The sequence below is a fragment of the Aulonocara stuartgranti genome (assembly GCF_965226115.1).
Source record: "Aulonocara stuartgranti genome assembly, chromosome: 8".
Classification (NCBI taxonomy): domain Eukaryota; kingdom Metazoa; phylum Chordata; class Actinopteri; order Cichliformes; family Cichlidae; genus Aulonocara; species Aulonocara stuartgranti.
In genome coordinates, this window is record NC_138959.1 from 9941046 (window position 1) to 9967087 (window position 26042).

General features: G+C 43.8%; 2 protein-coding genes and 1 pseudogene across 4 annotated transcripts in view; all 3 read right to left on the minus strand.

The window, feature by feature from the left end:
- Positions 1-3710: 3710 nt before the first annotated feature.
- LOC309712810 (NAD(P)H dehydrogenase [quinone] 1-like) lies at positions 3711-5152 on the minus strand (annotated as a pseudogene). The gene is made up of 5 exons (XR_014280678.1): positions 5046-5152; positions 4718-4882; positions 4335-4645; positions 4158-4259; positions 3711-4081 (listed from the first exon to the last, which is right to left on the minus strand). The product of XR_014280678.1 is annotated as an NAD(P)H dehydrogenase [quinone] 1-like (transcript).
- A 12811-nt stretch (positions 5153-17963) lies between these two features.
- LOC309712812 (NAD(P)H dehydrogenase [quinone] 1-like) lies at positions 17964-19347 on the minus strand. Its single transcript, XM_082543929.1, has 6 exons — positions 19229-19347; positions 18966-19130; positions 18760-18890; positions 18580-18687; positions 18405-18506; positions 17964-18328 (listed from the first exon to the last, which is right to left on the minus strand). The coding sequence occupies exons 1-6, from the start codon at positions 19230-19232 to the stop codon at positions 18029-18031; spliced, it is 810 nt and encodes a 269-aa protein (XP_082400055.1). The 5' UTR covers positions 19233-19347; the 3' UTR covers positions 17964-18028.
- A 930-nt stretch (positions 19348-20277) lies between these two features.
- Positions 20278-26042, minus strand: part of mta3 (metastasis associated 1 family, member 3) — a 30015-nt gene continuing 24250 nt past the window's right edge. For both annotated transcript variants that reach the window (XM_082543926.1, XM_082543925.1), the window contains one exon: positions 20278-22576. In XM_082543926.1, the coding sequence (XP_082400052.1) occupies positions 22405-22576 (172 nt within the window). In that variant the 3' untranslated portion in view covers positions 20278-22404. The remainder of the gene's footprint in view (positions 22577-26042) is intronic.

Here is a 26042-nt window from a genome sequence, read left to right on the forward strand (position 1 = left end):
CAATATAGGAGAAATATGCTCTCTCTGTCTACTCCCTGTCAGTGCTCTTGCTGCAGCATTTTGGATCAGCTGAAGGCTTTTCAGGGCGTTTTTAGGACAACTTTTCAAACTCTTCAAACTCTTCTTTTATCTCAAGAATTCTTGAGATAAAAGAAAGGTTGGAGATTGACCTGTAACTAGCTAAGTAAGAGAGTAAGAGATTACTTTTTAGGTAATAGTTTAACTACCGCTAGCTTGAAGGCCTGCGGTATAGAGCCGATTATGAGAGATGGGTTGATCATATTTAAGATTGAAGCATAAATTAATGGCAGGATTCTTGGAGCAGTCTTGTAGGAATGGGGTCTAAAAGACACATTGATGGTTTGGAGGAATTAATTACTGAAGTTAACTCAGAAAGATTAATTGGAGAAAAAGACTAAATGAATACAAATTGCACTGAAATTCGATGGATATAATATTACGTCTGTGAGATGATTAAAGTTTTGTTTGTAAAGAAATTCATGAAATCATTTCTAGTTATCATTAAAGGAATGGTTGGCTTAACAGAGCTCTGAATTTTTGTCAGTCTGGCTACAGTGCTGAAGAGAAACCTTGACTCCGTGCTCAAACCAGCGTTCCTCCCTGTCCAGGATGTGTACATCCTCATCACTGAAAGAGTGTCCACTGGCCTGTAGGTGTAAATAGACTGCAGAGTCCTGGCTTGACGAGGTAGCCTTCTGTGTTGTGCCATCTGCTTCGTCGGAGGTTGTTTGGTTTCTCTGATGTATAAATCCTGGCAATCCTCCTTGCACTTAACAGCGTACAGTATATTACTCTGTTTGTGTCGAGGGACCCGATCCTTGGGGTGGACCAATTTTTGGTGCAGCGTGTTTTGGGGATAAAAAGTAACCGAGACGCGGCGTTTAAGAGGAAATGTGTCTCAACTGTTCTGATACTCCTGACACATACGAGATCACTAAGGGTTTTTGCTTAGGCAGCAGTTGTCCTTCTCTCCTGGATTGGTTGGAGCTTTCTTTAGGCCCCTGGTTTGAGCGGGGAGTCAAGGAGGCCATTTACGTGAAAAGGGAAAGACCATCTCTGAATCGAGGAGGGGGCCTAAGGGTACATCTTTTGCCATCTTACAATGCTGTGATTGCAGCCATTCCCCAACTGTCTGTGAATGATACTCATGGCCATTGATCAGTGGGCTTTGATCAGTAAGCTTTTATCAGTGGTTACTGATCAATCGTCATGACAATTTGCATATTAATGATCAAGGAACTGACCTCTGTGCAAATGTACTGTTTATAAGCTGGGGAAACCTGCAGTCAGCTGAGACTGAAGAAGTCACTTGGAAGAGTGACGAAATGTTTCTCCCATTGAAAACACTACGTTCAGATGAACAGAATCAACCTTTTGGGATTTACTTACCTGGATCATTGAGCGTGCATCAAGAGATTTCTAGTTTGTTGTTTAGGAGCTGACACAGTCTCTAAGGGGATGGGGTTTGGAGGATAACAGGAAAAGAGAAGCTGCAGAGAGGCATGTAAGACTGCAACTCTGCTTCCTGGTCCCAGTGCTGGATAGTCACATTTTGGGGGTTTAATCAACTTGGCCAGATTTCTAGAAATGAGAGCTGCTCCATCCAAAGTGGGATGGATGCTGTCTTTCCAAACAAGACCAGGTTTCCTCCAGAAAGTTTCCCAGTTATCTATAAAGCCCACATCATTTTTTGGACACCACTCAGACAGCCAGCAATTTAAGGAGAACATGTGGCTAAACATGTCACTGCTGGTTGGGGAGGGGAATAGAGAAAACTATATAATCCAACATCGTTTTGGCAAAGTTACACACCGATTCAGTATTGATTTTAGTGACTTCCTATTGATGTAACCGAGTATATCATTATGGGATATGGCATATATCTATAAGTTTTTAATTAAATTTTCTGACAAGCTACACAAAAACTCCACCGTATGTTGCAACAAGAACAGGAAGCTCTGCCACAAAGAGAGCACCACCCTTTCAACCTGGCACCAGCTTTTCCCTTCAATGGCCCCTCAACTCCTCTTGAAGCTGAGTCAAGCGGTTCTCTTTTTGAAGAAAGCAGACAGTAGTGCTGTCAGTAGCATTTGCCTACATGAGATTTGTTATTTTCTCAAGAAACAAGGACACATTTTTTTTCCTTGAGCATTTATCTATTGGCATTGGGTAAAAAAATTAGCTTGAACACTCTGCTCCAGGTGAGGCTTGAACTCACAACCTCGGCATTGCTCTGCCCAATACTGTCATATAAGTACCGTGGGCTAACCAATTGCGCCACTGGAGCGCTGAAAAAAAAAAGCCATTCATGGACCTATAATAAATCAAAGAAAAATTAATGAACAAATGAGTACTAGGCTTGAGATAGGCTGGCAGCCTGTCTAGGGTGTGTACCGCCTCTTCTTCTTTGTTGTGTATTTTTGTCATTCAAGGACCATGGACATAGAGCCACAACATTGGCTCTGATACTATCATACATGCACTGATTGGAGCACCACAAGCAAGGGTGTACCCCGCCTCATTTTAACACTTAAAGTACAAGATACTTGGTTATAACTCAGCATACAAATAGGCTGAATTATTCAACAGTCTGTTCATTTGGTATATATTGCATATTTTCCTATTTCATATATGGGTGTTAGCCAACACAACCTTTGTAGCAGTAGCCTACAAGAGGTTTTCTATCATAAATGTGGAGAAGCATGAAGCCACTGCTCCAGGTGAGGCTTCAACTCTCACCCTCAGCATTGCTCAGCCAAATACTGTCATATAAGTACCGCGCGCTAACCGATTGTGCCACTGGAGCCTCATTCAAATCTGGAGCATTCATGTACCTATTTACAAAATTAAGGAGAAATGAGAAATTTCACACTACTGGATATAAAATGGACTGTACAACAGGCCAGTTTCGTATTTAGGATGTACCCTACCTCTTGCCCAATGGGAGTTGGGATAGGTTCCAGCCCTGAATCGGTATCAGTTGGTGAATGGACCAAAACCAGAAAATGTATTGCAGAAAAATGAAATTTTGGATGTAATTAGACCCAGTGTTTTTAGGCTGCCAGCTTCAGGACAACTATTTCTAATTCTCTCAAAGACATCTGTTGGAATTTTGTACATACGAAATTCTAAATAGCTAATGAGTTAAAATATATTTAGGTGTGTCATTTTTGGCCTTTGATTCACCACTACTGAAAGGTAATGGCTGACCACACCTTCATATTTTAAAGTGCCACATTTCCCCTCTGCTCACATGCTGAAAATTACTTGGTAATCTGAGCTCCTCCCTCCCCTTGATGAAAAGCACCAACATTCCCCACAATTCCAGCAGTGGTGCTACTGGTAGAGAGACAGTACCTGTACAGGAAAGAGGCGATGAAGTAGTGTCAAGTGAACCATGAAGGTGACGACACCATCACATTCTAGATGGTGTAGTGAGCTGGATGGATCAAGCCATCACTCAGCATGCTAATGCCACACATTGCATCAGTTCTTTGTGTACCATTGCCAGCTCACATTTCTGGTATACAGCCCCAAGTGTCAATTTGGTCAGTGTTGGAAAATGACACCAGTCTTGAAAGCCTACAGAGATAGCTTTGTGTATCCTGTTATGTATATGTACCATTTTCTAGATGGCTGAACTGTATGAAACCAAGTGGTGCATTTGAAACTCATTGCTCAAACTGAAGTTCCAATAAAGCAGCCTTTTTATTGCAGCACACATTTTAAGACCAAGACATTACATGGACCCACTCCATCGTCAGACCCCGGCCTTGGTCTGGCTGTTGGCTGGCAGTGGCTTGCCCATGTGGATCCCCACTGTGAGGCCACATTCTTTGCCGGCATATTTCTCTTTGACCTCAGGCTTCAGCAGGAAACCCTTCTCCTTGTCAAAGTAGTCCAGGGGAGCAAAGTACACAGTGGCTTCCCCACAGAGGTTTTGCAGTCGTGTGCGCCAGCCCTCCAGCATGGAGCTGCGAGATTCAGGAGAACCAGTAGCAGGATCCCAGAAGATCTGAGGGGCAAAAACCTGGAAGCCACAGTAGTTCAGGATCCCATTCTGCACACAGGGAGGAGCAGCTGTTACCACATGACAGATCATTTAATGCTTGGCTCTGTTTATAGTGAGACCTCACCTGCAGTGGCCACAGTGTGACATTGATGTCTCCATTGATGCCAGTGTCACTGTACACAGATTCAGGACAGTCAGTGGTGAAGGACAGCATGGCTTTCTTGTCCTGTACAGAGAGCAAGGAGTGAGCAAAGAGGGAGAGGACACAGCCTGAACACAGACATGTTGGTGGAGCTCTCACCTTGAAGATCCCCTCACTGTACCGCTTCTCCTGTGCGTAGGCACAGCCCAACACCCGATCCATCCACCCCTTCATGATGGCAGGAACAGATGACCAGTACATGGGGAACTGGGAACACAGGTTTAAGGGTCATTTTGATGTGGACACCTGACCGCAACGACATTCCCAGTCAAACACTACCTGAAAGATGACATGGTCTGCCTCCTTGAGCTTCTCCTGCTCTTTTTTGATGTCTTCTGCAAGTCTGCCCTCCTCTGATGCCAATTTGATCTCCTTTGCATAGCAGAAGCTCTCAGCATCCTTCACACCACCTGCAAATAAAGCTAATATTTACAACTGAAGAACAATCAAAGCATTGCTATACCTGCAGAATATTTGTATACCAGTGATGTCCTCAGTAGTAGCAGCAGCTTTGAACTTCATGGCGTACAGGTCAGACACCTCTACAGTGCAGCCTTGAGCAGTCAGAGCTGCCACAGCAGCATCTTTGGCAGCAGCATTGAAAGAGGCAGGGCTCTCATGGGCATACACAATCAGCACTTTCTTGGCTGCAAAGACAAGGAGAATAGATTTCCTACTCTGTCAAGAATATTTTAATCACACACTATGAAAAAAAAAAAAAAAATTACAACCTCCAATGTTTAATTTAAGTAACAATAACAGCAATCATGACCACAGAGAAGAATGGGGAGGGATAAAAGAGATACTTACCCATTTCACAGCAAACACCTGACTATGCCTGATCAGCCTTGCAAGTGGCAAGTAGGTTGTTGAGAAAGCTGCTACTAGTGGAAGGCTTGGCATGGTAGTTTTATATACCTTCTAGCTCTCGTTACTTCAGGTGCTGTCCATCAGCAATCAGGGTCATCAATCAGACAGTTGGCTGATTGATGTCTGGCTCTGAGTATCACTGAATTGGCTCGATAACAGCTAATAGTATTATTAGTATAGTATTAGTATTTCAAGAGGTGTCTTACCTTGAGAAATGCAAATATATAAATTAAAATACTATTTCGGTATCTAAGGCAGATAACCTAAGCAAGAAGTATGCTTACATGATGTACATACTGTGAATGCCTGCTTTTGAAACCTTAATAAAAATAAATAAATAAATTAAAAATAAAAAAAAAGAGAAATGCAAATATACAATTACCTAGCAGAACACAGGAACTGGACTGTACTTCATAGTTGGCAAAAGGTGCAATTAAAAAAAAAATCATGTTAAATGCAAAGTAAAATGATCAAAGTCAGAAGTGAAAAGTATTGTATAGAAACAGATAAAAACACAGTGACAACTTAATTGGGAAAACAGTACAAGGGGAAGGCATTTGTATTCATTACTAAATAAAACTGGCACCCTACTCTATCAAAGGACCAGTAGAAGGAAGCATAGTCTTAAACAGAAGCCCCAGTTACACCACCAACCTGTTCATGTGTCTAACCGTTTTTCCCCACTCGGCGACACACCCGCCGGGGGTCAAACTCTGGTAATTGGTGATTCTGTTCTCAGACATGTGAAGCTAGAGACAACCATAGTCTATTGTCTTCCAGAGGCAAGAGCAGGCGACATTGAAGGAAATTTAAAACTGCTGGCTAAGGGTAAACGTAAATTCAGTAAAATCATAATTGCAGTCTTACACGCATCTCTGCAGCTTCTCTCCTCCTGCTACCCCCCCCCCCAAAAAAGCCCATCTCCATAGAGACTGTGTCAGCTTCCAAAAAGACAAAAAAACAAACTAAAAACCAGCAACAAACCACTTAAACATAAACAATCATAAAGAAAGAACAATACAGTATCCACATCTGAACCAAAAAGTAAAACAGTAAAATGTGGATTATTATATATTAGGTCTCTCTCCTCCAAGTCTCTGTTAGTACATGACTTAATAATTGAGCGAAATCGATTTACTTTGCCTTACAGAAACCTGGTTGCAGCAGGATGATTATGTTAGTTTAAATGAATCAACACCCCCGAGTCATTCTAACTACCAGAAATCTCGAAGCACAGGCCGAGGGGGCGGTGTGGCAGCAATTTTTCCCACCAGCCTATTAATTAATGAAAGACAAAGACAGACTTTTAATTCATTTGAAAGCCTGATGCTTAGCTTTGTCCACCCCAGCTGTAAAACTCAGAAACCAGTCTTACTTGTTATCATCTGTCGTCCACCTGGGCCTTACACAGAGTTTCTCTCTGATTTCTCAGACTTTTTATCTGATTTAGTGCTCAGCTCAGATAAAATAATTATTGTGGGTGATTTTAACATCCATGTAGATGCTAAAAATGACAGCCTCAACATGGCATTTAATCTGTTATTAGACTCAATTGGTTTCTCTCAAAATGTAAAAGAACCCACCCACCACTTTAATCACACTCTAGATCTTGTTTTAACATATGGCATAGAAACTGAATATTTAACAGTGTTTCCTGAAAACCCTCTCCTGTCTGATCATTTCCTGATAACATTTACATTTACAATAATTGATTACACAGCGGTGGAGAGTAGACTTTATCACAGTAGATGTCTTTCTGAAAGCCTTGTAACTAAGTTTAAGAATATAATCCACCCACTGTTATCATCTTCAATGCCCTGTACCAACACAGAGCAGAGCAGCTATCTGAACGCTACTCCAACAGAGGTCGGTTATCTTGTTAATAATTTTACCTCCTCACTGCGTACGACTCTGGATATAGCTCCGATGAAAACTAAGGCCTCAAATCAGAAGTACCTGACTCCGTGGTATAATTCTCAAACACGTACCCTAAAGCAGATGACTCGTAATCTGGAGAGGAAATGGCGTGTCACAAATTTAAAAGATCATCATTTAGCCTGGAGAAATAGTTTGCTGCTTTATAAGAAAGCCCTCCGCAAAGCCAGAACATCTTACTATTCATCACTGATTGAAGAAAATAAGAACAACCCCAGGTTTCTCCTCAGCACTGTAGCCAGGCTGACAAAAAGTCAGAGCTCTTTTGAGCCAACCATCCCTTTAAAGTTAACTAGTAATGACTTCATGAACTTCTTCACAAATAAAATTTTTATCATTAGAGAAAAAATTACCAATAATTATCCCACAGATGTAATATTATCTACAGCTAATTTTAGTACCATTGATATTCATTTAGACTCTTTTTCTCCAATTGATCTTTCTGAGTTAACTTCAATAATTAATTCCTCCAAACCATCAACGTGTCTTTTAGACCCCATTCCTACAAAACTGCTCAAAGAAGTCCTGACATTAATTTATGCTTCAATTTTAAATATGATCAACCTATCTCTAATAATCGGCTATGTACCACAGGCCTTCAAGCTAGCGGTAGTTAAACTATTACCTAAAAAGTAATCTCTTGGCCCAGCTGTCTTAGCTAGTTACAGGTCAATCTCCAACCTTTCTTTTATCTCAAGAATTCTTGAAAGTTGTCAAACAGCTAACAGATCATCTGCAGAGGAAAGGCTTATTTGAAGAGTTTCAGTCAGGTTCCAGAGCTCATCACAGCACAGAAACAGCTTTAGTGAAGGTTACAAATGATCTTCTTATGGCCTCTGACAGTGGACTCATCTCTGTGTTTGTCCTGCTAGACCTTAGTGCAGCGTTCGATACTGTCAGTAGAACATGCTGTAGGTATTACATGTACTGCGCTGCAGTGGTTTGTATCATATCTATCTACTAGACTCCAATTTGTACAAGTAAATGGAGAGTCCTCTTCACCCACTTAGGTCAATTATGGAGTTCCACAGGGTTCAGTGCTAGGACCAATTCTGTTTACATTATACATGCTTCCTCTCTGCAGCATCATTAGAAGACATAGCATACATTTTCACTGCTATGCAGATGACACCCAGCTCTATCTATCCATGAAGCCAGGTAACACACACCAATTAGTTAAACTGCAGGAATGTCTTAAAGACATAAAGACCTGGATGGCTGCTAACTTTCTGCTTCTTAATTCAGATAAAACTGAGGTTATTGTACTCGGCCCTGAAAAGCTTAGAAATATGGTATCTAACCAGATTCTTACTCTGGATGGCATTACCTTGGCCTCCAGTAATGCTGTGAGGAACCTTGGAGTCATTTTTGACCAGGACATGTCCTTCAACGCACACATTAAACAAATATGTAAGACTGCTTTCTTCCATTTGCGCAACATCTCTAAAGTTAGAAATATCCTGTCTCAGAGTGACGCTGAAAAACTAGTTCATGCATTCATTACTTCCAGGCTGGACTACTGCAATATTATCAGGATGTCCAAAAAACTCTCTGAAAAGTCTACAGTTAATCCAAAATGCTGCAGCAAGAGTACTGACAGGGACTAGAAAGAGAGAGTAGATTTCTCCTGTTTTGGCTTCCCTTCATTGGCTTCTTGTTAAATCCAGAATTGAATTCAAAATCCTGCTCCTCACATACAAGGTCTTAAATAATCAGGGCCCATCTTATCTTAATGACCTTGTAGTACCATATCACCCTATTAGAGCACTTCGCTCTCACACTGCAGGCCTACTTGTTGTTCCTAGAGGCCTAAACGCCATACACGTCGACCAAGCCGGTTTGAGGACTTTGATGTTAACTATACAGGCCACCTCTTTAGGGAAATGCTGCAGTGGGATACCCCACAGCCTCACACAAGAAGTGTTAGGTATTTTAGTACCATGGTAGCATTTACTGGATATTGTTTTATAGTGACATTATGCAGGAAAACTCTGTCATTCAATAAGGCCCCTTTGTTTTAGTTATTTTTCTCTTTGACCCAAGAATTGATGTGTGAGAATCACAGGCTGGTACAAGGTTGAAATACCACAGAGATCACTCCCTCAGCTACATTAGTTTCTTAATCTTTTAGGAGACGCCTGTTGAGGCCAAATGGTTTGTTTCAGATTTCACTAATGTAAGAACTCTTCGTTTTGTGCCTTGAAAATATGTCGCTGAGATAATCACAATTGTAGCTGAACTGATACACTACACAAAGGATGCTTCTTCACCCATGGGCAGGAAGACACTGCCTTATCTTGGTCTGTACTGGTTTAAACTGATAATCTGCTGTCTCATGAATTTTACCCTCTATATAAACTGTTGTACTTGTGAATAAAGTTGAGTCACTTTGGGAAGACAATCTAAAGCAGTCTCTGTTTTCTTGTTCTCCCAAGCTGCTCCCGAGCTCGTACTAACACGCTGAATGGCATGCTTGAATATTACTTGAGAATATATTTGACTGTGTTACAGACTAAGGGACATTCTCTGCTGATAGGTGAAGGTACATTCTCTGCTGATAGACGTCCACGCCTCGAAGGAAGTCGATCCACGGATTAGGCCCTGGAAACCGTTTCCTTCAAGAAGCGACAGAGTTCAGCCTCAGTATAGTCATACGCCACCCCTCTACAGCGACAGGGATGGGGCCTATTACAATACACCCCCTCCACTGGGAAGAAGTGAACAAGATGTGGACCTTAATAGGAGCCTCTCACCTGAATTTGCACCTTCTAATTTGCTAGGGTCTTCAATACACACATTTCATACAGAATTCAGAGCCTTGCAGGCCGAAAGAGAGCAGCTACTCCAATCACAGCAAGTTTTACAGGAGGGCCTCAAAGAACTGAAGGAAGCAAAGAGTGACCTCAGAGAGCTGATTGAAGTGGCTCACCTGCTGAGGAAGGATATGGCTCACCTGACTGCCTCACAGCCTAGCACCAATCATCCCCCCAAACGCGGTTCAGGAGAGGTATACACCACCCCTGAGACAATGCCACAGGAGGAGGATGAGGAGGTGTGGCCCGACCCACCGCCATGGCCTGAACCGATGGAAGAGTTGCACATGGGATTCTCCCAAATGAAGGTTGACGAACAATACTCCGATGATGGTGTACAGTACCACCCTCTACCCCGCACACCATATTTCGCTGGTGAGCCTTCGCTGCCTAGTCATCGCTGCACCCTATATCAGGACCCTGTGGTTAAGGATGGAAACACGTTTCATGCCCCTCCACAACACTCTGTGCCACCCCCCTGCTGGGCACCAAGTAAGACAGGTTTGCTCCCAACCAAGCCTGTTCCAGCCAGTTCCCCCTCTCTTGTCACTGGAGTAACCAGTGGGCACGGCAGCAACCCATCTGCTCCTCTTTCGGCTGAGCTAGTGTACAGGGGGCCCAAACCAACCATTCCAAGGTTCATTCATTCTGATCCCTCTGAGTTTGCTAGGCTCCGCATGGCTTTAGAGAACCTACTCCCTCCTAATGCTACTGAGCTCTTCAAGTATCAGATACTTGTGGACCACCTCAAACTAGATGAAGCTCGACTTATTGCCGATGCTTACCTGAACTCACCCAAGCCTTATACTGACACCATGGCAGCCCTCCACGACAAATTTGGACAACCTCATCAGCTCGCCTTGAGAAAGATAGCAAGTGTCCTGGATGGTCCTGAAATAAGGCGAGGTGACACAGTAGCCTTCCAAAGGTTCTCCCTTCAGGTGCAGTCACTAGTTGGGCTGTTACAAACATTAGGACTGGAAGGAGAAGCGGAGTTGAACTGTGGGTCCCACGTTGCCCGACTAATAAGTAAGCTTCCTGCCGAACAGAGAGCTGATTTTCGTCAACACCAGTTTAAACAGCCCGGGAGCACCTACACTCTGTACGACCTATCTGCATGGCTTCGTCAGGAGTCCTGGTGTCAAGGATTTGACGGCCAAGCAGGTGTAAGAAGCAGTAGAGAAAGGACCAGTGTAAAGGCTGAGGCCCGTCCAGGCCGACAAACCGTAACAGTCCTACATAACCTAAAGGGGCCATCAGAACACACTTTTTCACCAGTGAAGGAGAGTCGAGCTAGAGGGAAGGTTAAGAACAAAGCCTACTGTGCCTACTGTGAGAGCACAGAACACTATTTCAGCCAATGTGATGATGTAGCCAAGCTCTCCAAAGAGGAAATAAAGGACTGGATACAGGTCAACAAACGATGCTGGCGCTGTGCCCGAACTCATTTAGCTGCTCAGTGCACACTAAAGAAACCCTGCAGCCGCTGCCAGGGTAAACATCTGCTGGCTCTTCACGAGGTAAATGCCAGGACAGAAGGAAACAACGCTGGCATGGCTGCAAAGGAGGAAAGCTGCCTAACCAGTTCGGCTTCGGGCTCACTCTACCTTGATCGCCATGGGGCTGGCAATCGTGTCATGCTGAAGATTGTACCTGTGCTTTTGAGCCATGGAGAGCGGACTCTAGACACCTATGCTATACTTGATGACGGTTCAGAGAGGACCATGCTGCTCCCTGCTGCTGCAAAGACTCTTGGTCTGGCAGGCATCCCGGAGGACCTGCCATTACGAACCGTCCGCCAAGATATTCAGATGCTTCATGGACATACCGTATCCTTCAGCGTCTCTGCTGCTACCAACCCCGGATCCTACTACAAGGTTGATGGAGCGTTTACAGCTGATCGTCTCAACTTAGCTCACCATACTTATCCTATCGACCAGCTGAGAAGGAAGTACAAATACCTGCATGGGATCCCGGTCCCTGCCCTGAAGGAAGCCAAGCCTCTGCTTCTCATTGGTTCAGACCAGCCACACCTGATCACCCCCATAGAACCAGTCCGCCTCGGCCCACCTGGAGGCCCAGCAGCAGTCCACACCCGGCTTGGCTGGACCCTTCAAGGGCCAAGTCTTTTCATGGGGCGGCAGACCCAGCCTGTCCTATCCCTGTATACATCCGCCCAATCAGACGAGTTGCTCAAACATGTGGAGCGGCTCTGGCAGGTGGACGTGGTGCCTTACCGATCCGAGAAAGAGGTCACTCGGTCGAAACAGGATCAGCAGGCTGTGGCCCTGCTCGAGGCAAGAACAACTCGCAGGATGGTCGATGGAGTCTTCAGGTATGCTACACCTCTACTCCGTCACCCACAGATGCCGCCACTGAATGCACCAAAGGAATCAGTCATGCCCATGCTTCGAAGCACAGAAAGGCGCCTGTTAAAGGATCCCAGTCAGGCTGATGCCTACAGGGCAGAAATGCAGAAGCTGATCCAATCAGGAGCCGTGAAGGAAGTTACGCGTGAGACTTCGCCCAAGGAGAACTGGTACATACCGCATCATCTTGTCAGTCATAACGGGAAGAATCGCCTGGTGTTTAACTGTTCCCATAAATACCTTGGACAGTCCCTGAACCAGTTCCTGTTGCCTGGCCCTACTCTTGGAGCTTCCCTGCTGGGGGTGCTGGTCAGGTTTCGTGAACACCCCATAGCTGTGAGTGGAGACATCAAGGGGATGTTCCATCAGGTACTGCTCCTCCCTGAAGACCGGCCCCTGTTGAAGTTCCTTTGGCGGGACTTAAAGGTGAATGAACCCCCTAAAATCTTCGAGTGGCAGGTCCTGCCATTTGGGACAACTTCAAGCCCCTGCTGCGCCACCTTCGCCCTGCAGCATCACGTGATGGAGCACACACAGCCTGACGACAGCCTGAGATTCTCCATCGAGAGGTGTTTCTACGTAGACAACTGCCTACAGAGTGTTGGCTCACCGGAAGAAGCGAGAGATCTGGTGGATCGGCTAAGAGAGTTGCTGAAATCAGCTGGCTTCGAGCTACGTCAGTGGGCTTGTAATGATCCAAGTGTCCTGAGCCATTTGCCTCCAGAAGCTAGATCACAGAGTCTGGATCTGTGGCTAGCCGAGGACAAATCCAACCCGCTAGAGACCACGCTCGGGCTCAGCTGGGACTGGAATACCGACTCCTTTGGTTATAAGCACAGGCCCGTGTCCTATGAGGTGCCAACCCTCAGAAACATCTATAGAGTCCTAGCCTCACAGTACGACCCTTTGGGCTATCTGTTACCCTTCACCACTCAGGCCAAGCTCCTTCTCAGGCAGTTATGGGATAAGAAGCATGGTTGGGACGACTCGAATCTTCCCTCCACCCTCCTGCAAGCTTGGTCTGACTGGGAGGTGGAGCTTCAGTTTTTACCTCACCTTACCTTCCCACGTGCCTATGTTCCTGCCAGTGCTAACTTAAAGGGGGCCATTCGTGAGGTGCACATTTTTGGGAATGCTTCTGAGAAAGCTTATGGAGCGGTGTCCTATATGAGGACTGTAGAACAGGATGGGCAAGTTCACCTCACCTTCATCCTAGCTCACTCCCGGGTAGCCCCCAAACGAGCTCTCTCTATTCCCCGCCTCGAGCTCTGTGGAGCTTTGCTGGCAGCGCAGCTGGCCAGTACCCTGAATAAGGAACTCACCTCAGCGATTGAAAGAACAGTCCTGTGGTCTGATTCGACCACTGTTCTTACCTGGTTGAGCTCACAGTCCTGCCGCTACAAGGTTTTTGTAGGAGCCAGGGTAGCTGAGATACAGGAGTTGACGGAACACTGTACCTGGCGCTACATAGACTCAGAGAGTAATCCAGCAGATGACCTGACGAGAGGGAAGGCTCTGGCCGAGCTCAAAGTGCCTAATCGGTGGTCGAATGGACCCCCCTTTCTGCTCAACAGTCCTGACACATGGCCAGAGAACCCGAGCTCCGAGCCCAGTAATGACGAACTTGAGCTCCGGAAAACAGTCTTCTGTGGAACCTCTATCACCTCCACACCTACCTGTCAGGATGGAATGGCATGCAAGACTTGGCAGGAGCTCTTGGATGTTACTGTTAAAGAGCTTTGTGGTCAGGGACTCTCGACTGCGCCATTTAGTGCCGAGGACTATCAGAATGCTGAACAGGCCATCCTCCGGCAGGCTCAACAGGAGTCATTTCCTGAGGAGTGCAGATTGCTTTCAGAAAGGAAACCTGTCTCATCCAGAAGCCGCTTGCTTACCCTGGCACCTGAACTGGATACCTCAGTGGGCCTCATCAGAGTAGGGGGTCGGTTGCGACGCCTAGAAGGTCTTGACGGACCTATATTGCATCCGATTGTCTTGGATCCTTCACACCCTTTCACACGCCTGCTTATCCAGAAATATGATGTTGATCTGCATCATCCAGGCCCCGAACGGGTCTTCGCAGAGCTGCGGAGGTCTTACTGGATACTGCGTGGAAGAGAGGCAATTCGCAAGCACCAGCGAACCTGTCCTGAGTGTCAGCGTTGGAGGGCACAACCCTCTGTTCCCAAGATGGCTGACCTTCCAGCTGCTCGGCTTAGACTGTACAAACCAGCCTTATACTCAACCGGTGTTGACTGTTTCGGGCCTATGTTTGTGAAGGTAGGAAGACGTCATGAGAAACGCTGGGGAATCATTTTCAAGTGTATGACGACGAGGGCGGTACATCTTGATCTCCTAAGTAGCTTAGACGCGGATGCGTTCCTCATGGCCCTGAGGCGATTCATAGCCAGAAGAGGGACACCGGCAGAGTTATGGTCTGACTGTGGGACCAATTTCAAAGGGGGAGAACGAGAACTCAGAGAAGCCTTTGCCAACATGTCAGAGACATTGCAAGGGAGGCTCGCCCGTCAGAAGATCAGATTCCAGTTCAACCCCCCGGCAGCCCCACATTTCGGAGGTGTATGGGAGAGGGAAATCCGTTCAGTGAAGACAGCTCTGCGCACCTGTGTGGGTTCCCAACCTCTTCACGAGGAGGTACTCCGTACAGTTCTGCTGGAGGTTGAATTGATCCTTAACGCAAAGCCCTTAGGCTACGTTTCCACCGACGTAGCCGATGTGGACCCTGTGACACCCAATAGTCTCCTCATGGGGCGGCCTGATGGATCACTACCCCAGGTGGTCTACTCTGAGACAGAGAACCTCAGTCGGCGACGTTGGAGGCACTCACAGATGCTTGCTGATCAGTTCTGGGCAAGATTCATCAGGGAATACTTGCCTGGCTTACAGGCAAGGCAGAAGTGGCAGTCAACTCCTCCTGAACTTCTGGAAAAGGCAGTTATTATGGTTGCAGATCCACAGCTGCCTCGAGCCTTGTGGCCAATAGGCCATGTGATTAAGGTTCATCGTAGTGATGATGGACTTGTCCGATCTGCTGATGTGAACGTTAATGGACGTGTTTACACCAGACCAGTTGCTCGGTTGGTAGTTTTACCTGCCGTGCCATCGGAAGACAGCGATACTAAGCAGAATAGCAAGTCGCCTCCCTCAACTGATTAGGGAGCCTTTTTTCGGGGAGCAAATGTGTAACCACATTTGGGGGCGGCTGTATAAAAGGCTCTGGGATTTTATGTCTATGTTCTGCAATATTGTGTGGGGTGGAGTCGTAGGAAATGACGTAGGCAGAAGTTGGGGGTATCGCGATGCTACTCGAGAAGAGGAGATTTTTCTGTGTTAGTTCTGTTACCTCGTAAGCTGTGTTCCTGGTTGCCATCCTTCACGTGATGCTCCGAGTGTTAAGTTCATGACTGGAAACTGCTGGCAACACTGAGCATCTAGGTGGCAATAGAATTCTATTCTATTCTAATAAAACAGCTGGCAGTGACAATCCAGCAAAGTGGAAGCCTGTTGTCCTCCTTCCTGTATCCTGACCGATACACCATCTTGTTAGCTGCTGAACCTAAAAGAACTAGCCCTCACCAAGTACTCCTCAACATTGTGTCTACACATAATGGACAACTTGGCAAAGAAACAACATTAAATTGTATATTTAGGCACTTTGTTACTAGCAGCCAATTGCCCAAACACATAATTGGTTCCATTTTCTTCATCTGCATCTATTAAAAATGACAAAGATAACAGAGTTTGACAGCTAAAAATTTTACTTTTTACCAAAAAGGTGATTCTCAAATAGCTTCTAGCCAAGAACGTATCTTAGTCATATCTTAGTAAGTGTCCTTAAAAATGAGGGAAACTGGAAAAGTGGAGAACAAAAGAAGAAGTGGAGGAAGTAGTGAAAAGCAGATGGAAAGTATCTGAAATCCCTAAGAAATAGGGGGGAAAGCAAAGACCTGATACAGAACCTGAGAGATGCATCAGGCCCTTTAGCTGAACCATCTACTGTTCACTGAAGGCTCATCAGAAATGTTCTCAGTGGATGGTTGGCTGTCAAGAAGCCATTCTTACGGAAGGGAAATGGGGAGAAAAGGCTGAGGTATGCCAAATTACACAGAAACTGAAGTGAAACATCAGTGGTATTGGGTCTCATGGAGTGATGAATCCAAATGTGAACATTTTATTCACGTTATTGTCAATATAAGGTCAGGAGAATGATGAACAGTGAGTATCCATGGCCACCTGTAAAACGTGGTGGATGCCACATCAGCGTCATGGTCTGGGGCTGCTTTTCTGACAGTGATGTTTGGATCCACAATGATATAACATCTGGAAACTTCAGACTGGCAACATTTTTCACCATAACAATCATGCCAAACACATTGCCAATGAAGCAACGCAGACCTGGATAGAAAAACACACACTGGGACACTATCAGTCACTGATTGGCATCCCCAGAGCCCAAAACTCAATATTACTGAAGCAGTGTGGGATCATCATCAAAGAGAAAAGAAAAAAAGGCAGAAAACATGAAAAGAAAAGCTTTGGTGTGACCTCCAAGAGACCTGGAGAATTATTCCCAAAACTATTATGGAAATCACAAGAAAGCTTTCCAAAGAGAGTTCAGAATAAAGGTGTCATACAAATATTGCCAAGTTTGTTAAAATTGTACATGTACTGTATTTCCATGTAAGTTTGCACACATTTCAGTAAGTAGCTCCACCGATTTCCTATTTTCCTAACCACCCCTTATATAAATAAAAAAGGGTGGTTCAATATGTTCCAAACTCTTTCAAATATCTGCTCTAGCTACCATAAATAAAGCGATTTACAAAAGTATTCCTGCATAAAATTGCACACTTTGAATGTTATCAGCCCCAACCACCACTCGGTTGTTTTAGTCACTAAATTAGGTTGAGTCAGTGGAGTCAATGCTCTGAAAAGAAAGGAAAAAAAAAAAAAAAAAAAAAAAAAAAAAAACACTTTGGAGGATTATGTATAAGACATAAGAGAAAATATACTGTATGCCAATGTTTAAGGTCTGGTTTCCTAGACATGTAATTAAAACTTTAAACTTTACTGTTGATGCTGGGAGTGACTCAGCTAAGGAGAATATTAGCATGGCCATGTTAGCTGCTAGCAGTGACAGAGCTAGAAATATCTCAACGTTGGTTTTAGTTGAAAAGAAAAGTCACGTGCTAAATTACTGGCACAGGTGGCAGGACTTAAGAGTCCTGTGAGGCCGCTGGCAGCTCTCATTTCTTGACCTCAGCATGGTGATTAGCTCGCCAACTATAACCCGGTATTCAGATTGTGCTGCAAATAGCATATTGTAGAAAATTTATGAAGTCCGTTTGACAAAGCCACTTGACTGCACTTTTAAACACTTGGGTGGTTGCACTGTACAATTGCACCAACCTGCTCAGTTGCGTAGATTGGTCAGCACAATTACACGCGTTTGGTGGCAACTTGTGTCAAGTGATTACTATAAATCAATGACGCATCAGACTAATCAGGCCAGCCTGAATAAGAACAGGCATCTCCATATAGAAGTAGTCGCTATACAAACTTGCTATGCAGGATTGTCAGTGAGTACTTGTAGGTGGCAAGTTTCTTTAAGTCATTGTGCAGTAGTAGTGTCCAAATTACTGAACTCACAACCACTTTACACACATTATCCAGTTACAACTTGAGAGCTTTGATTCATTAATAGACTCGATGCTCAAAAATCAGAATAAAGCAGCCTTTTTATTGCAGCACACATTTTAAGACACTACATGGACCCACTCCATCATCAGACCCCGGCCTTGGTCTGGCTGTTGGCTGGCAGTGGCTTGCCCATGTGGATCCCCACTGTGAGGCCAGACTCGTTGCTGGCATATTTCTCTTTGACCTCAGGCTTCAGCAGGAAACCCTTCTCCTTGTCAAAGTAGTCCAAGGGAGCAAAGTACACAGTGGCTTCCCCACAGAGGTTTTGCAGTCGTGTGCGCCAGCCCTCCAGCATGGAGCTGCGAGATTCAGGAGAACCAGGAGCAGGATCCCAGAAGATCTGAGGGGCAAAAACCTGGAAGCCACAGTAGTTCAGGATCCCGTTCTGCACACAGGGAGGAGCAGCTGTTACCACATGACAGATCATTTCATGCTTGGCTCTGTTTATAGTGAGACCTCACCTGCAGTGGCCACAGTGTGACATTGATGTCACCATTGATGCCAGTGTCACTGCACACAGATTCAGGACAGTCAGTGGTGAAGGACAGCATGGCTTTCTTGTCCTGTACAGAGGAAGGAGTGAGCAAAGAGGGAGAGGACACAGCCTGAACACAGACACGTTGGTGGAGCTCTCACCTTGAAGATGCCCTCACTGTACCGCTTCTCCTGTGCGTAGGCAAAGCCCAACACCCGATCCATCCACCCCTTCATGATTGCAGGAACAGATGACCAGTACATGGGGAACTGGGAACACAGGTTTAAGGGTCATTTTGATGTGGACACCTGATCACAAAGACATTCCCAGTCAAACACTACCTGAAAGATGACAAGGTCTGCCTCCTTGAGCTTCTCCTGCTCTTTTTTGAGGTCTTCTGCAAGTCTGCCCTCCTCTGATGCCAGTTTGATCTCCTTTGCGTAGCAGAAGTTCTCAGCATCCTTCACTCCACCTGCAACAAAAATCTAGTGTTTGTATCTGATGAACAGAGCAAAGATGTTTTAATACCTGTAGGATACTGGTATACCAGTGATGTCCTCAGTTGTAGCAGCAGCTTTGAACTTCATGGCGTACAGGTCAGACACCTCTACAGTGCAGCCTTGAGCAGTCAGAGCTGCCACAGCAGCATCTTTGGCAGCAGCATTGAAAGAGGCAGGGCTCTCATGGGCATACACAATCAGCACTTTCTTGACTGCAAAGTCAAAGAGAATAGATAAAACAAAGTGCCCATTAGAGCAGAACCAGTTCATTAAAGCACTGAAAATAAAAACAACCATCAAAAATACTTACACATTCTGACACAAGTGCTCCGCAGTGACTGCTGATGCTTACAAGTCACTAGTACTCCAATGGGGGGAAAACTGCTTCTGGTGTAAAGCTCAGTATCCAGGATTTATACACCCAATGGGCTCTGCTTCAACCAGGTGCAGTCAATCAGCAATCAGAGTCATCACTCTGCCAGCTGGAAGTGGGGGATTTTCTCTAAGGCCTCTCATCTTCAGATCTTTTTGTCTTTTAACTGCATGGACACCAAGCATGCGTCACTCCTACAAGATGATTAAAATTAGTTTTTCAATGTCTGTCATTTAAAAGACATGAAAATGAATCATCTTTCAGAGAAACTGATGTCGTCACCATGACATGAATGTTATCTAAGGGTTAATTAATTCTATTAGATGTTGAAACGAGGAGCTAAGCAATTAAACAGGGGAATGATCTTCATTAATCTATATACTTATGCAAAATTAGCGCCAAGATAAAAGTTTGTAGCTATTACAGATATTATGAAAGCAGCCGTGAAATATTATTACTAAATCCTTCATGCCTGTAGCTGGAAAAGCAAATTATAACATGTCAAGTTCAATCTGCTACAGATCGCATAGAAAACATCGGTTGAGAAAGCATCAAAACAATCGCAACAGTTAACTGTGGTCATTCTTCTCTAGCTGCAGGCTGTGGGGGGGAGCATAAGCTGCAGGTTAAAAACCTTTTTAAACAGAACAACGGGGGTGCAACAAAGCGTGCACATGTACACACAGTGAAGTCACTCAAAGAAAGCTGCGTGCTCCCACTAACATGATTTATATTCTGAAAACACTCCTCATTCTTCACCTCTGTGTCAAATTGCCATATTTTGTGGGGGTATATTATGGCAACCTCACGCAGGCCACAGTGCGTATGAGGCCCCATCTATCATATACAACCCACCCTCTCGAGAACAACACAAACAGACACACAGAGGCAGAGAGATGGAGTAGGCGGCTGGTAGACAAGGCAGAATGTGAGTGTATAACACCACCAAATGACTCTCTCTGACAATGGACACCATTATCTAGCACTGCGTTGTTTTTCTCTTTTATTGGTCTCAGCATATTCATAATTCAACACATGACATACAGGAAACACTAACATAAACATTCTGACTGAAAGAAGAAATCAAGTGACCCATCGGTCAGCTGAGGCTCTCACCTCAAAGACATGCGGCGGCAATGCCAGTTCTAAAACTCAGAATAAACACACCCGGATGCGCTGGCAGGCAGCTTTTTGAGGCAATTTGGCGGTACAGCAGGGGGAGAGAGGTTTGAAATCAGTAAAAATGCAAGCGTCAGCTTTAAAGAACAAAAAGCAGAGGATGTTAGCTCATAGCAAACAGCTGCTGGCAAAGCCGCATGTATTTTTATGCCTCAAAAAGTTGCCGGGACATCACAGCCTTGAGGGAAATGTGACGGATCCATGCCCTTTTCTGCTGCAAAGGAAGTGCTTTAGTACCCATGTTTGGGATAGGTAGGTAGAACTGGCCATAGAAAGAAGATGAGTTCAATTTACAGTGATGTAATGACATATACAATATATTATACAGCGGTTTATGTGGGGGGTTTATGTTGTTTGATGTAAGCTGGCTCTTAATTTCTCTGCCTCGTTATACTTCAAGCAGATTCATCATGAGTAACATAGTTTCTTAGGTAGAATTATACACGTTTTGTTGTTTTTATTGTTGTTTTTAAGAGGGCCTGTTATGCATTTTCTTATGTTATGACATATATATTTATATATATATAGAGAGAGAGAGAGAGAAATTACAAGTTTCATGTCCATATTAAAGAGGATCTGTTCTATTCATTTATAGTCCATATTTCTATTCCTGGGCACTACTAAAGTACCTTTTAATAAAAGCAGCTCAAAATAATCCTTATTTATATTTATTTGATCCTTTTTGCAGCCCTTGCTCCGTCCTCTGAGTGAAACAAGTTGTTCAACTGTGTCGCCGCTCCATGTAAGCTATCTTATTCTAATTGGATATCCCTCGTAAACAAAAGGTTTGAACAACAGGTGGGCGGGACTTCTGTTGTCACAGTAAGAGAAGGAAAAACTGTGTGAAACTGAGCATTTGGCTCACAGGCGTTACTTATTAAACTTTTAATATCAGCAACACTGATAATACAACCCCTTTAAACATGCCAAAAGTGTGTGTGTATGAAACAAAAGCTTATGCTTGAGACAGTTTTTTCCATTCTTAACTCTGAATTCCTTTTAGGATGTTCTGTTTGCAAGAAGCTGCCAATCAGTTAAAAGTTGGCTTGAACAGGAGAGGAGATAAAAATGCTTTACTTTGCTTGTGAGAATCTGCACCAAAGCCCAGCATAAGATATACAAGGCTCATTTTGAGCCTGAGTGAATGATGCAAAACCACTTCAGTATAGTCCAAGAATAGAAATATGGAGCCAGAAACAGACCCCACTTAAATATCTCATCTCTCTTCAACACTGATTCCAGCTCATTTATTTAGATTTCAAGAGGTGTGTGAATGACTGAAACTAAAACACAGTTTATAGCATTCGTGTCTTAAATGGCCAATCTCAGTATAGTGCATTTTCTTTTTTAATGTTAGCAGTGGACTCGTGTCTTGATACCCATATTAAAAGAACCCCATTCCCCCTTAAATGCAGCGCTACCCCTTCCCCACACTAATTCAAGCCCCCATGCCCCCACCCAATATAACTTTATACAAACTGATAAAACTTCACGAAAATTCACCATCAACACAAAGGTCACACAAAGTCCTGTGGTTACATCCATCCTGTAAAAACTAAAAACAGCGGACATCAACATCCGCTCGGACCGCTCCCTCATGTGTTGGTTGATAGGGTCACATATATATAAGCACGCTCTCTACGTGCACCCAGATACAGTATATACATATACAAATGTAATCCCCAGGGGAGTAAAGACAGGCAGCACTTGCAGTCAGGTCAGGCTTATGTTTCTATTGCATTGCAGCTCATTGCATCCTTCTGTTGCCAAACAGTTAGACAGGTTGTTTAAGTGTTGTCAGGGGATACAATGGTATTTTTAGGACTAAAAGTAAAGGGGGAGTTTGAGGATTTAATGGCAGAACAGGTGGTGAGAATTCATTAGTGTGTACGCAGAAGTGCAGGTGGAGTGGAGGTCGGAGAGTCCATATCCGATCAATCGTGGATAACAATGGGGCCTCGCATTCTCAGGCTGGGGTGAGGGTGTGGAGGGGCGAGGACAAGCCCCTGCGGTGGACCCTGGGAGACCCTGCGCAGGGTGATTTGCTCACAAGGTTGCCGGCAAGCGTGCCTCAGCTGGGAGCGAGACAACATCCGTCGAGCCCGCCTAGATGGATGGAGACAACATGGGACAAGATGAGTGAAGAAAAAAAACAGGGATGCAGAGATAAACAGCATTAATAAAACTAAAAGGATGTTCCTGATCTTAGGCGTTTGGTACTTGTTTTATGCTTCCTCTCTGCCATATTTCAGGGGCTTATATTATGTTTTTCATTCAACTCCAGGTCTGAAGCAAACTTCTAAGTGCCTCAGTTCTACAAAAGACTACCAGAGACTGGCTTCATAGTTGGTTAGTCTGGTTGCCATAAACTCATGTGTTAAAATGCACAACTTTGCAGCTGAAATTAACATGTTTACACCTGGGCAGTAGTTCAACTACCGGTATGCTTGTAAGATTTTGAAATTTTTTTAATGCAGTAATCTGAAAAAATGGCATACTGTGTGGTGCAGTTTGTGCATCAGACTGGCTATGTCCATACTATATATTCATCTTTTATTTTTCCAACCTTTTCTAACAATCGACACTACTGACTTTGCAAATTCAGATTAATAATACAAAGATTTGGTAAATTTTATAGGTAAGACTTTATCGATCCCCTAGGAAATTCCCTAGCAAGCCAAGCTGCAATGTCAGCAGTTATAACCCATTAGACTACATTTTACAGAAATGGTATTATAAGTAAATTTACCTTTGGTACTTTAACTGTATTTCACTGCTTAAAAATGCAAATATCAGCAGCTAATCCAACTATTGCCTCGAGGGTCAGGGAAACAATAATCACTCAACATGAGTCGAAAATCCTTAAATAAATAAAACAAAACAACAACAAAAAATGTTTTTACTAATACTTTAGCACTGAATTGCTGTCATGTGACTGACTGATTGTACAGTAACAAGCAGATGAGTAGGTGTACTTAATAAAGTGGCTTCTGAATGTATTTCTTAGCCTGCAAATAATGCTTGTCTGAGACGATTACTCATGTTGACTGCATCAACACATAGAGCCCAAATATACAAATTATGAAACTGACTTCATGAGACAGGTGATTTATCACCGTGGGCTTGCCATACTGCGCTACTGGTTGTTAATCATCTGGTTGTTTGGTTGGAAAAAATGTAATCATCAGTCAACATCTGATTCTGGTTTTAGAATCAGTGTCTCTTAAATATGAGCAAGAAAATGGCTTCTGATTTCTCTGATCAGTGCAATTTAAGCAGAAAAGTGCAAACAGCCAGAGAACGGCGAGTTCAAGACACGAAGATGAAAAATCTCATAAAGAGAGAAAGCTGTGAAGTTTAGGGTAGTTTGAATGATTTAATATGAGCACAGTTCAGCTGGAGGGCAATACATTGCGGATCCAGGCTGTTGAGAAGGTAATTAGATACAACTAGATTCTTCTCATCTCGAGAGATTTACTATAGGAGAGTGCAGCGCGTTCCGAGCACCAGAACAAATACACGTGTCTGTTATGAAGTAATAGAGGAGAACATTTTTGCAGGATTTTCTGGCTCGTTGAGGGTTTTGTAGGTAATTTCCAGACTGCAGTGGGCTTTGCGGCGTGACAGGAAAGCACTTTTTACAACCCACAGGCACTAAAGAATCCCAGATTCTTGGGACACACTCACAAGTCTTGGACAGAGCGCTAATTGAATCCAAATGGAGACAAATGCAAGGTGCATAACCACAATGTATAGGTGATTATTCATGGTTCCCTTAGAGCAGTCTGAGACTTAATGCACAGCAAAGCTCTTTGTGCAATCTCATTTTCTTCCCCTTTCCTATTGCTGTAAATGTTATCTCGTATTGTGAATGCAAAACACACCGGCTGCCTCCAAATCCCCGCTGCACTGCACAACTATAATGTGCCGAACCACGGGGATCTCCTACCGAGCAGATTACAGTACATTATGTGCCAGTACATCCAACAACACCAAATGTGTCTGAATGTGCATGTAAGAGTCTCCACACAAATCTCTCAAGTACAGTATACCCTGACACTGAGCACCGCATGCGTGTGCTATGGCTCAAAGTTAGAGGACACGCAGTTATAACACGGAGGGAAAACAGAACGGATTTATCTCTGCTGGTTGTCTGTTCATCTGGTTGTTGGGAGGAAGAAAGCAAACATGTAAATCTATCCTCAAACATATCAGCCTGTCTCATTTATATTCTGCTTTGCTCTGCTTCTGTATCCTAATGTTCCCCATTTCTGACGCTTTGCTATAGACAATCATTCGATATATGATATTATAACACTGTTAATACTGAGGCATTGTTAAGCACTTTAAGCACCATTTCGCTGTTTTAGCTGTGAAGCTTGTGTATCCATTTTATTTGCAGTTTGATTGCTTAGTTCAGAAGTTCGGAGCCTCTCCAAATGCAAATCCATAAAATCTGAAGGATAATGTGACAAATTTGGGGAAGAAATGAGACGTGCTCATTTTCCAGCTCCATATTTAGCGCTTTGAGTGCTCCGGAAGAGTAGAAAAGCGCAATATAAGAATCAGTCCATTTACCATTTGCCATTTATTTTTAATCGTGGATTCTACTATAGTAGCTTATCATGATTCATAGTTTAAAGTAAGCTCCTTAGTTTTAGCTTTTCTATCCTTAATCTAGTTTTCTTCTGACTGGCTGCAAAAGATTTAATCACCAGCTGGGTGGAGCTTCCTTGCCTCGGATGACCAATCTAGGGATAACCAATTTGTCTAAGACATCATGAAGACCAAAGCCCTAGCCTTTGGTTCACAAGGATTACCTTTACATACACTTATTATTTAAAACATTAGCCGTGTTAATGTAGAGCTCATTTTAGTATAACTTGGTTGTTGAGTGTTTATCCAAGTTACATTCTATGTAAATCCTAGATATGGTTGTGTGTGAAAATCTCTGTGAAACTGAAGTTTTGGAAAAATCCAGATCAGCCAATCTGGCACAAGAGCCCGACCACATTCAAAGTCACTTGAATCCCATTTCTTCCTAATTCTCATGCTCGATTTGAACTTCAGAAAGTTGTGCTGCGAGTTACTGTCATGCGACTGGCTGATTAGAGATTTACAAGCGATTAAACAGGTGTATCTACAAAAGTATTTGGTAAGGATATATGAGAGAAAATAAGGAAAACATGTTAGGTCCAATTTATAGCAATTTCTCTTTGCAAACATCTGATTTTTGTGATATCTTGGGAGTATTCGATTTCAGGAATTAAACAAGCTGCCATTCATTTACTCACCAAAATGCAATGGGGGGTTTTCCAATTAAATAAGGGGGAAAAAGTCACTGGAGTGCTATTTTTTATCAGCAATGAAAGAAATGAGGAACAGTGGTGTAATAGTTTTGTATTTACTGGTTATTTATGGACTGCTGTCACCTCAAGGGAGGAAAACATTAAAAGGTAGGAAAAGTGGGCTCTTTATACCTGGTTTATACTTTGAGTGTAAAATGCAATTTACATGCGAACAAAATATTTTAACATAGTCTTTACATGAAAGCCATGAAAGATTGCTAAAG

Coding starts and splice junctions, on each gene's coding strand:
- LOC309712812 (XM_082543929.1), bottom strand. Junction 18,891..18,965: donor TACAACTGAGGACATCACTG/GTATACCAGTAT, acceptor TTTTTGTTGCAG/GTGGAGTGAAGGATGCTGAG. Junction 18,688..18,759: donor CAGACCTTGTCATCTTTCAG/GTAGTGTTTGAC, acceptor CTGTGTTCCCAG/TTCCCCATGTACTGGTCATC.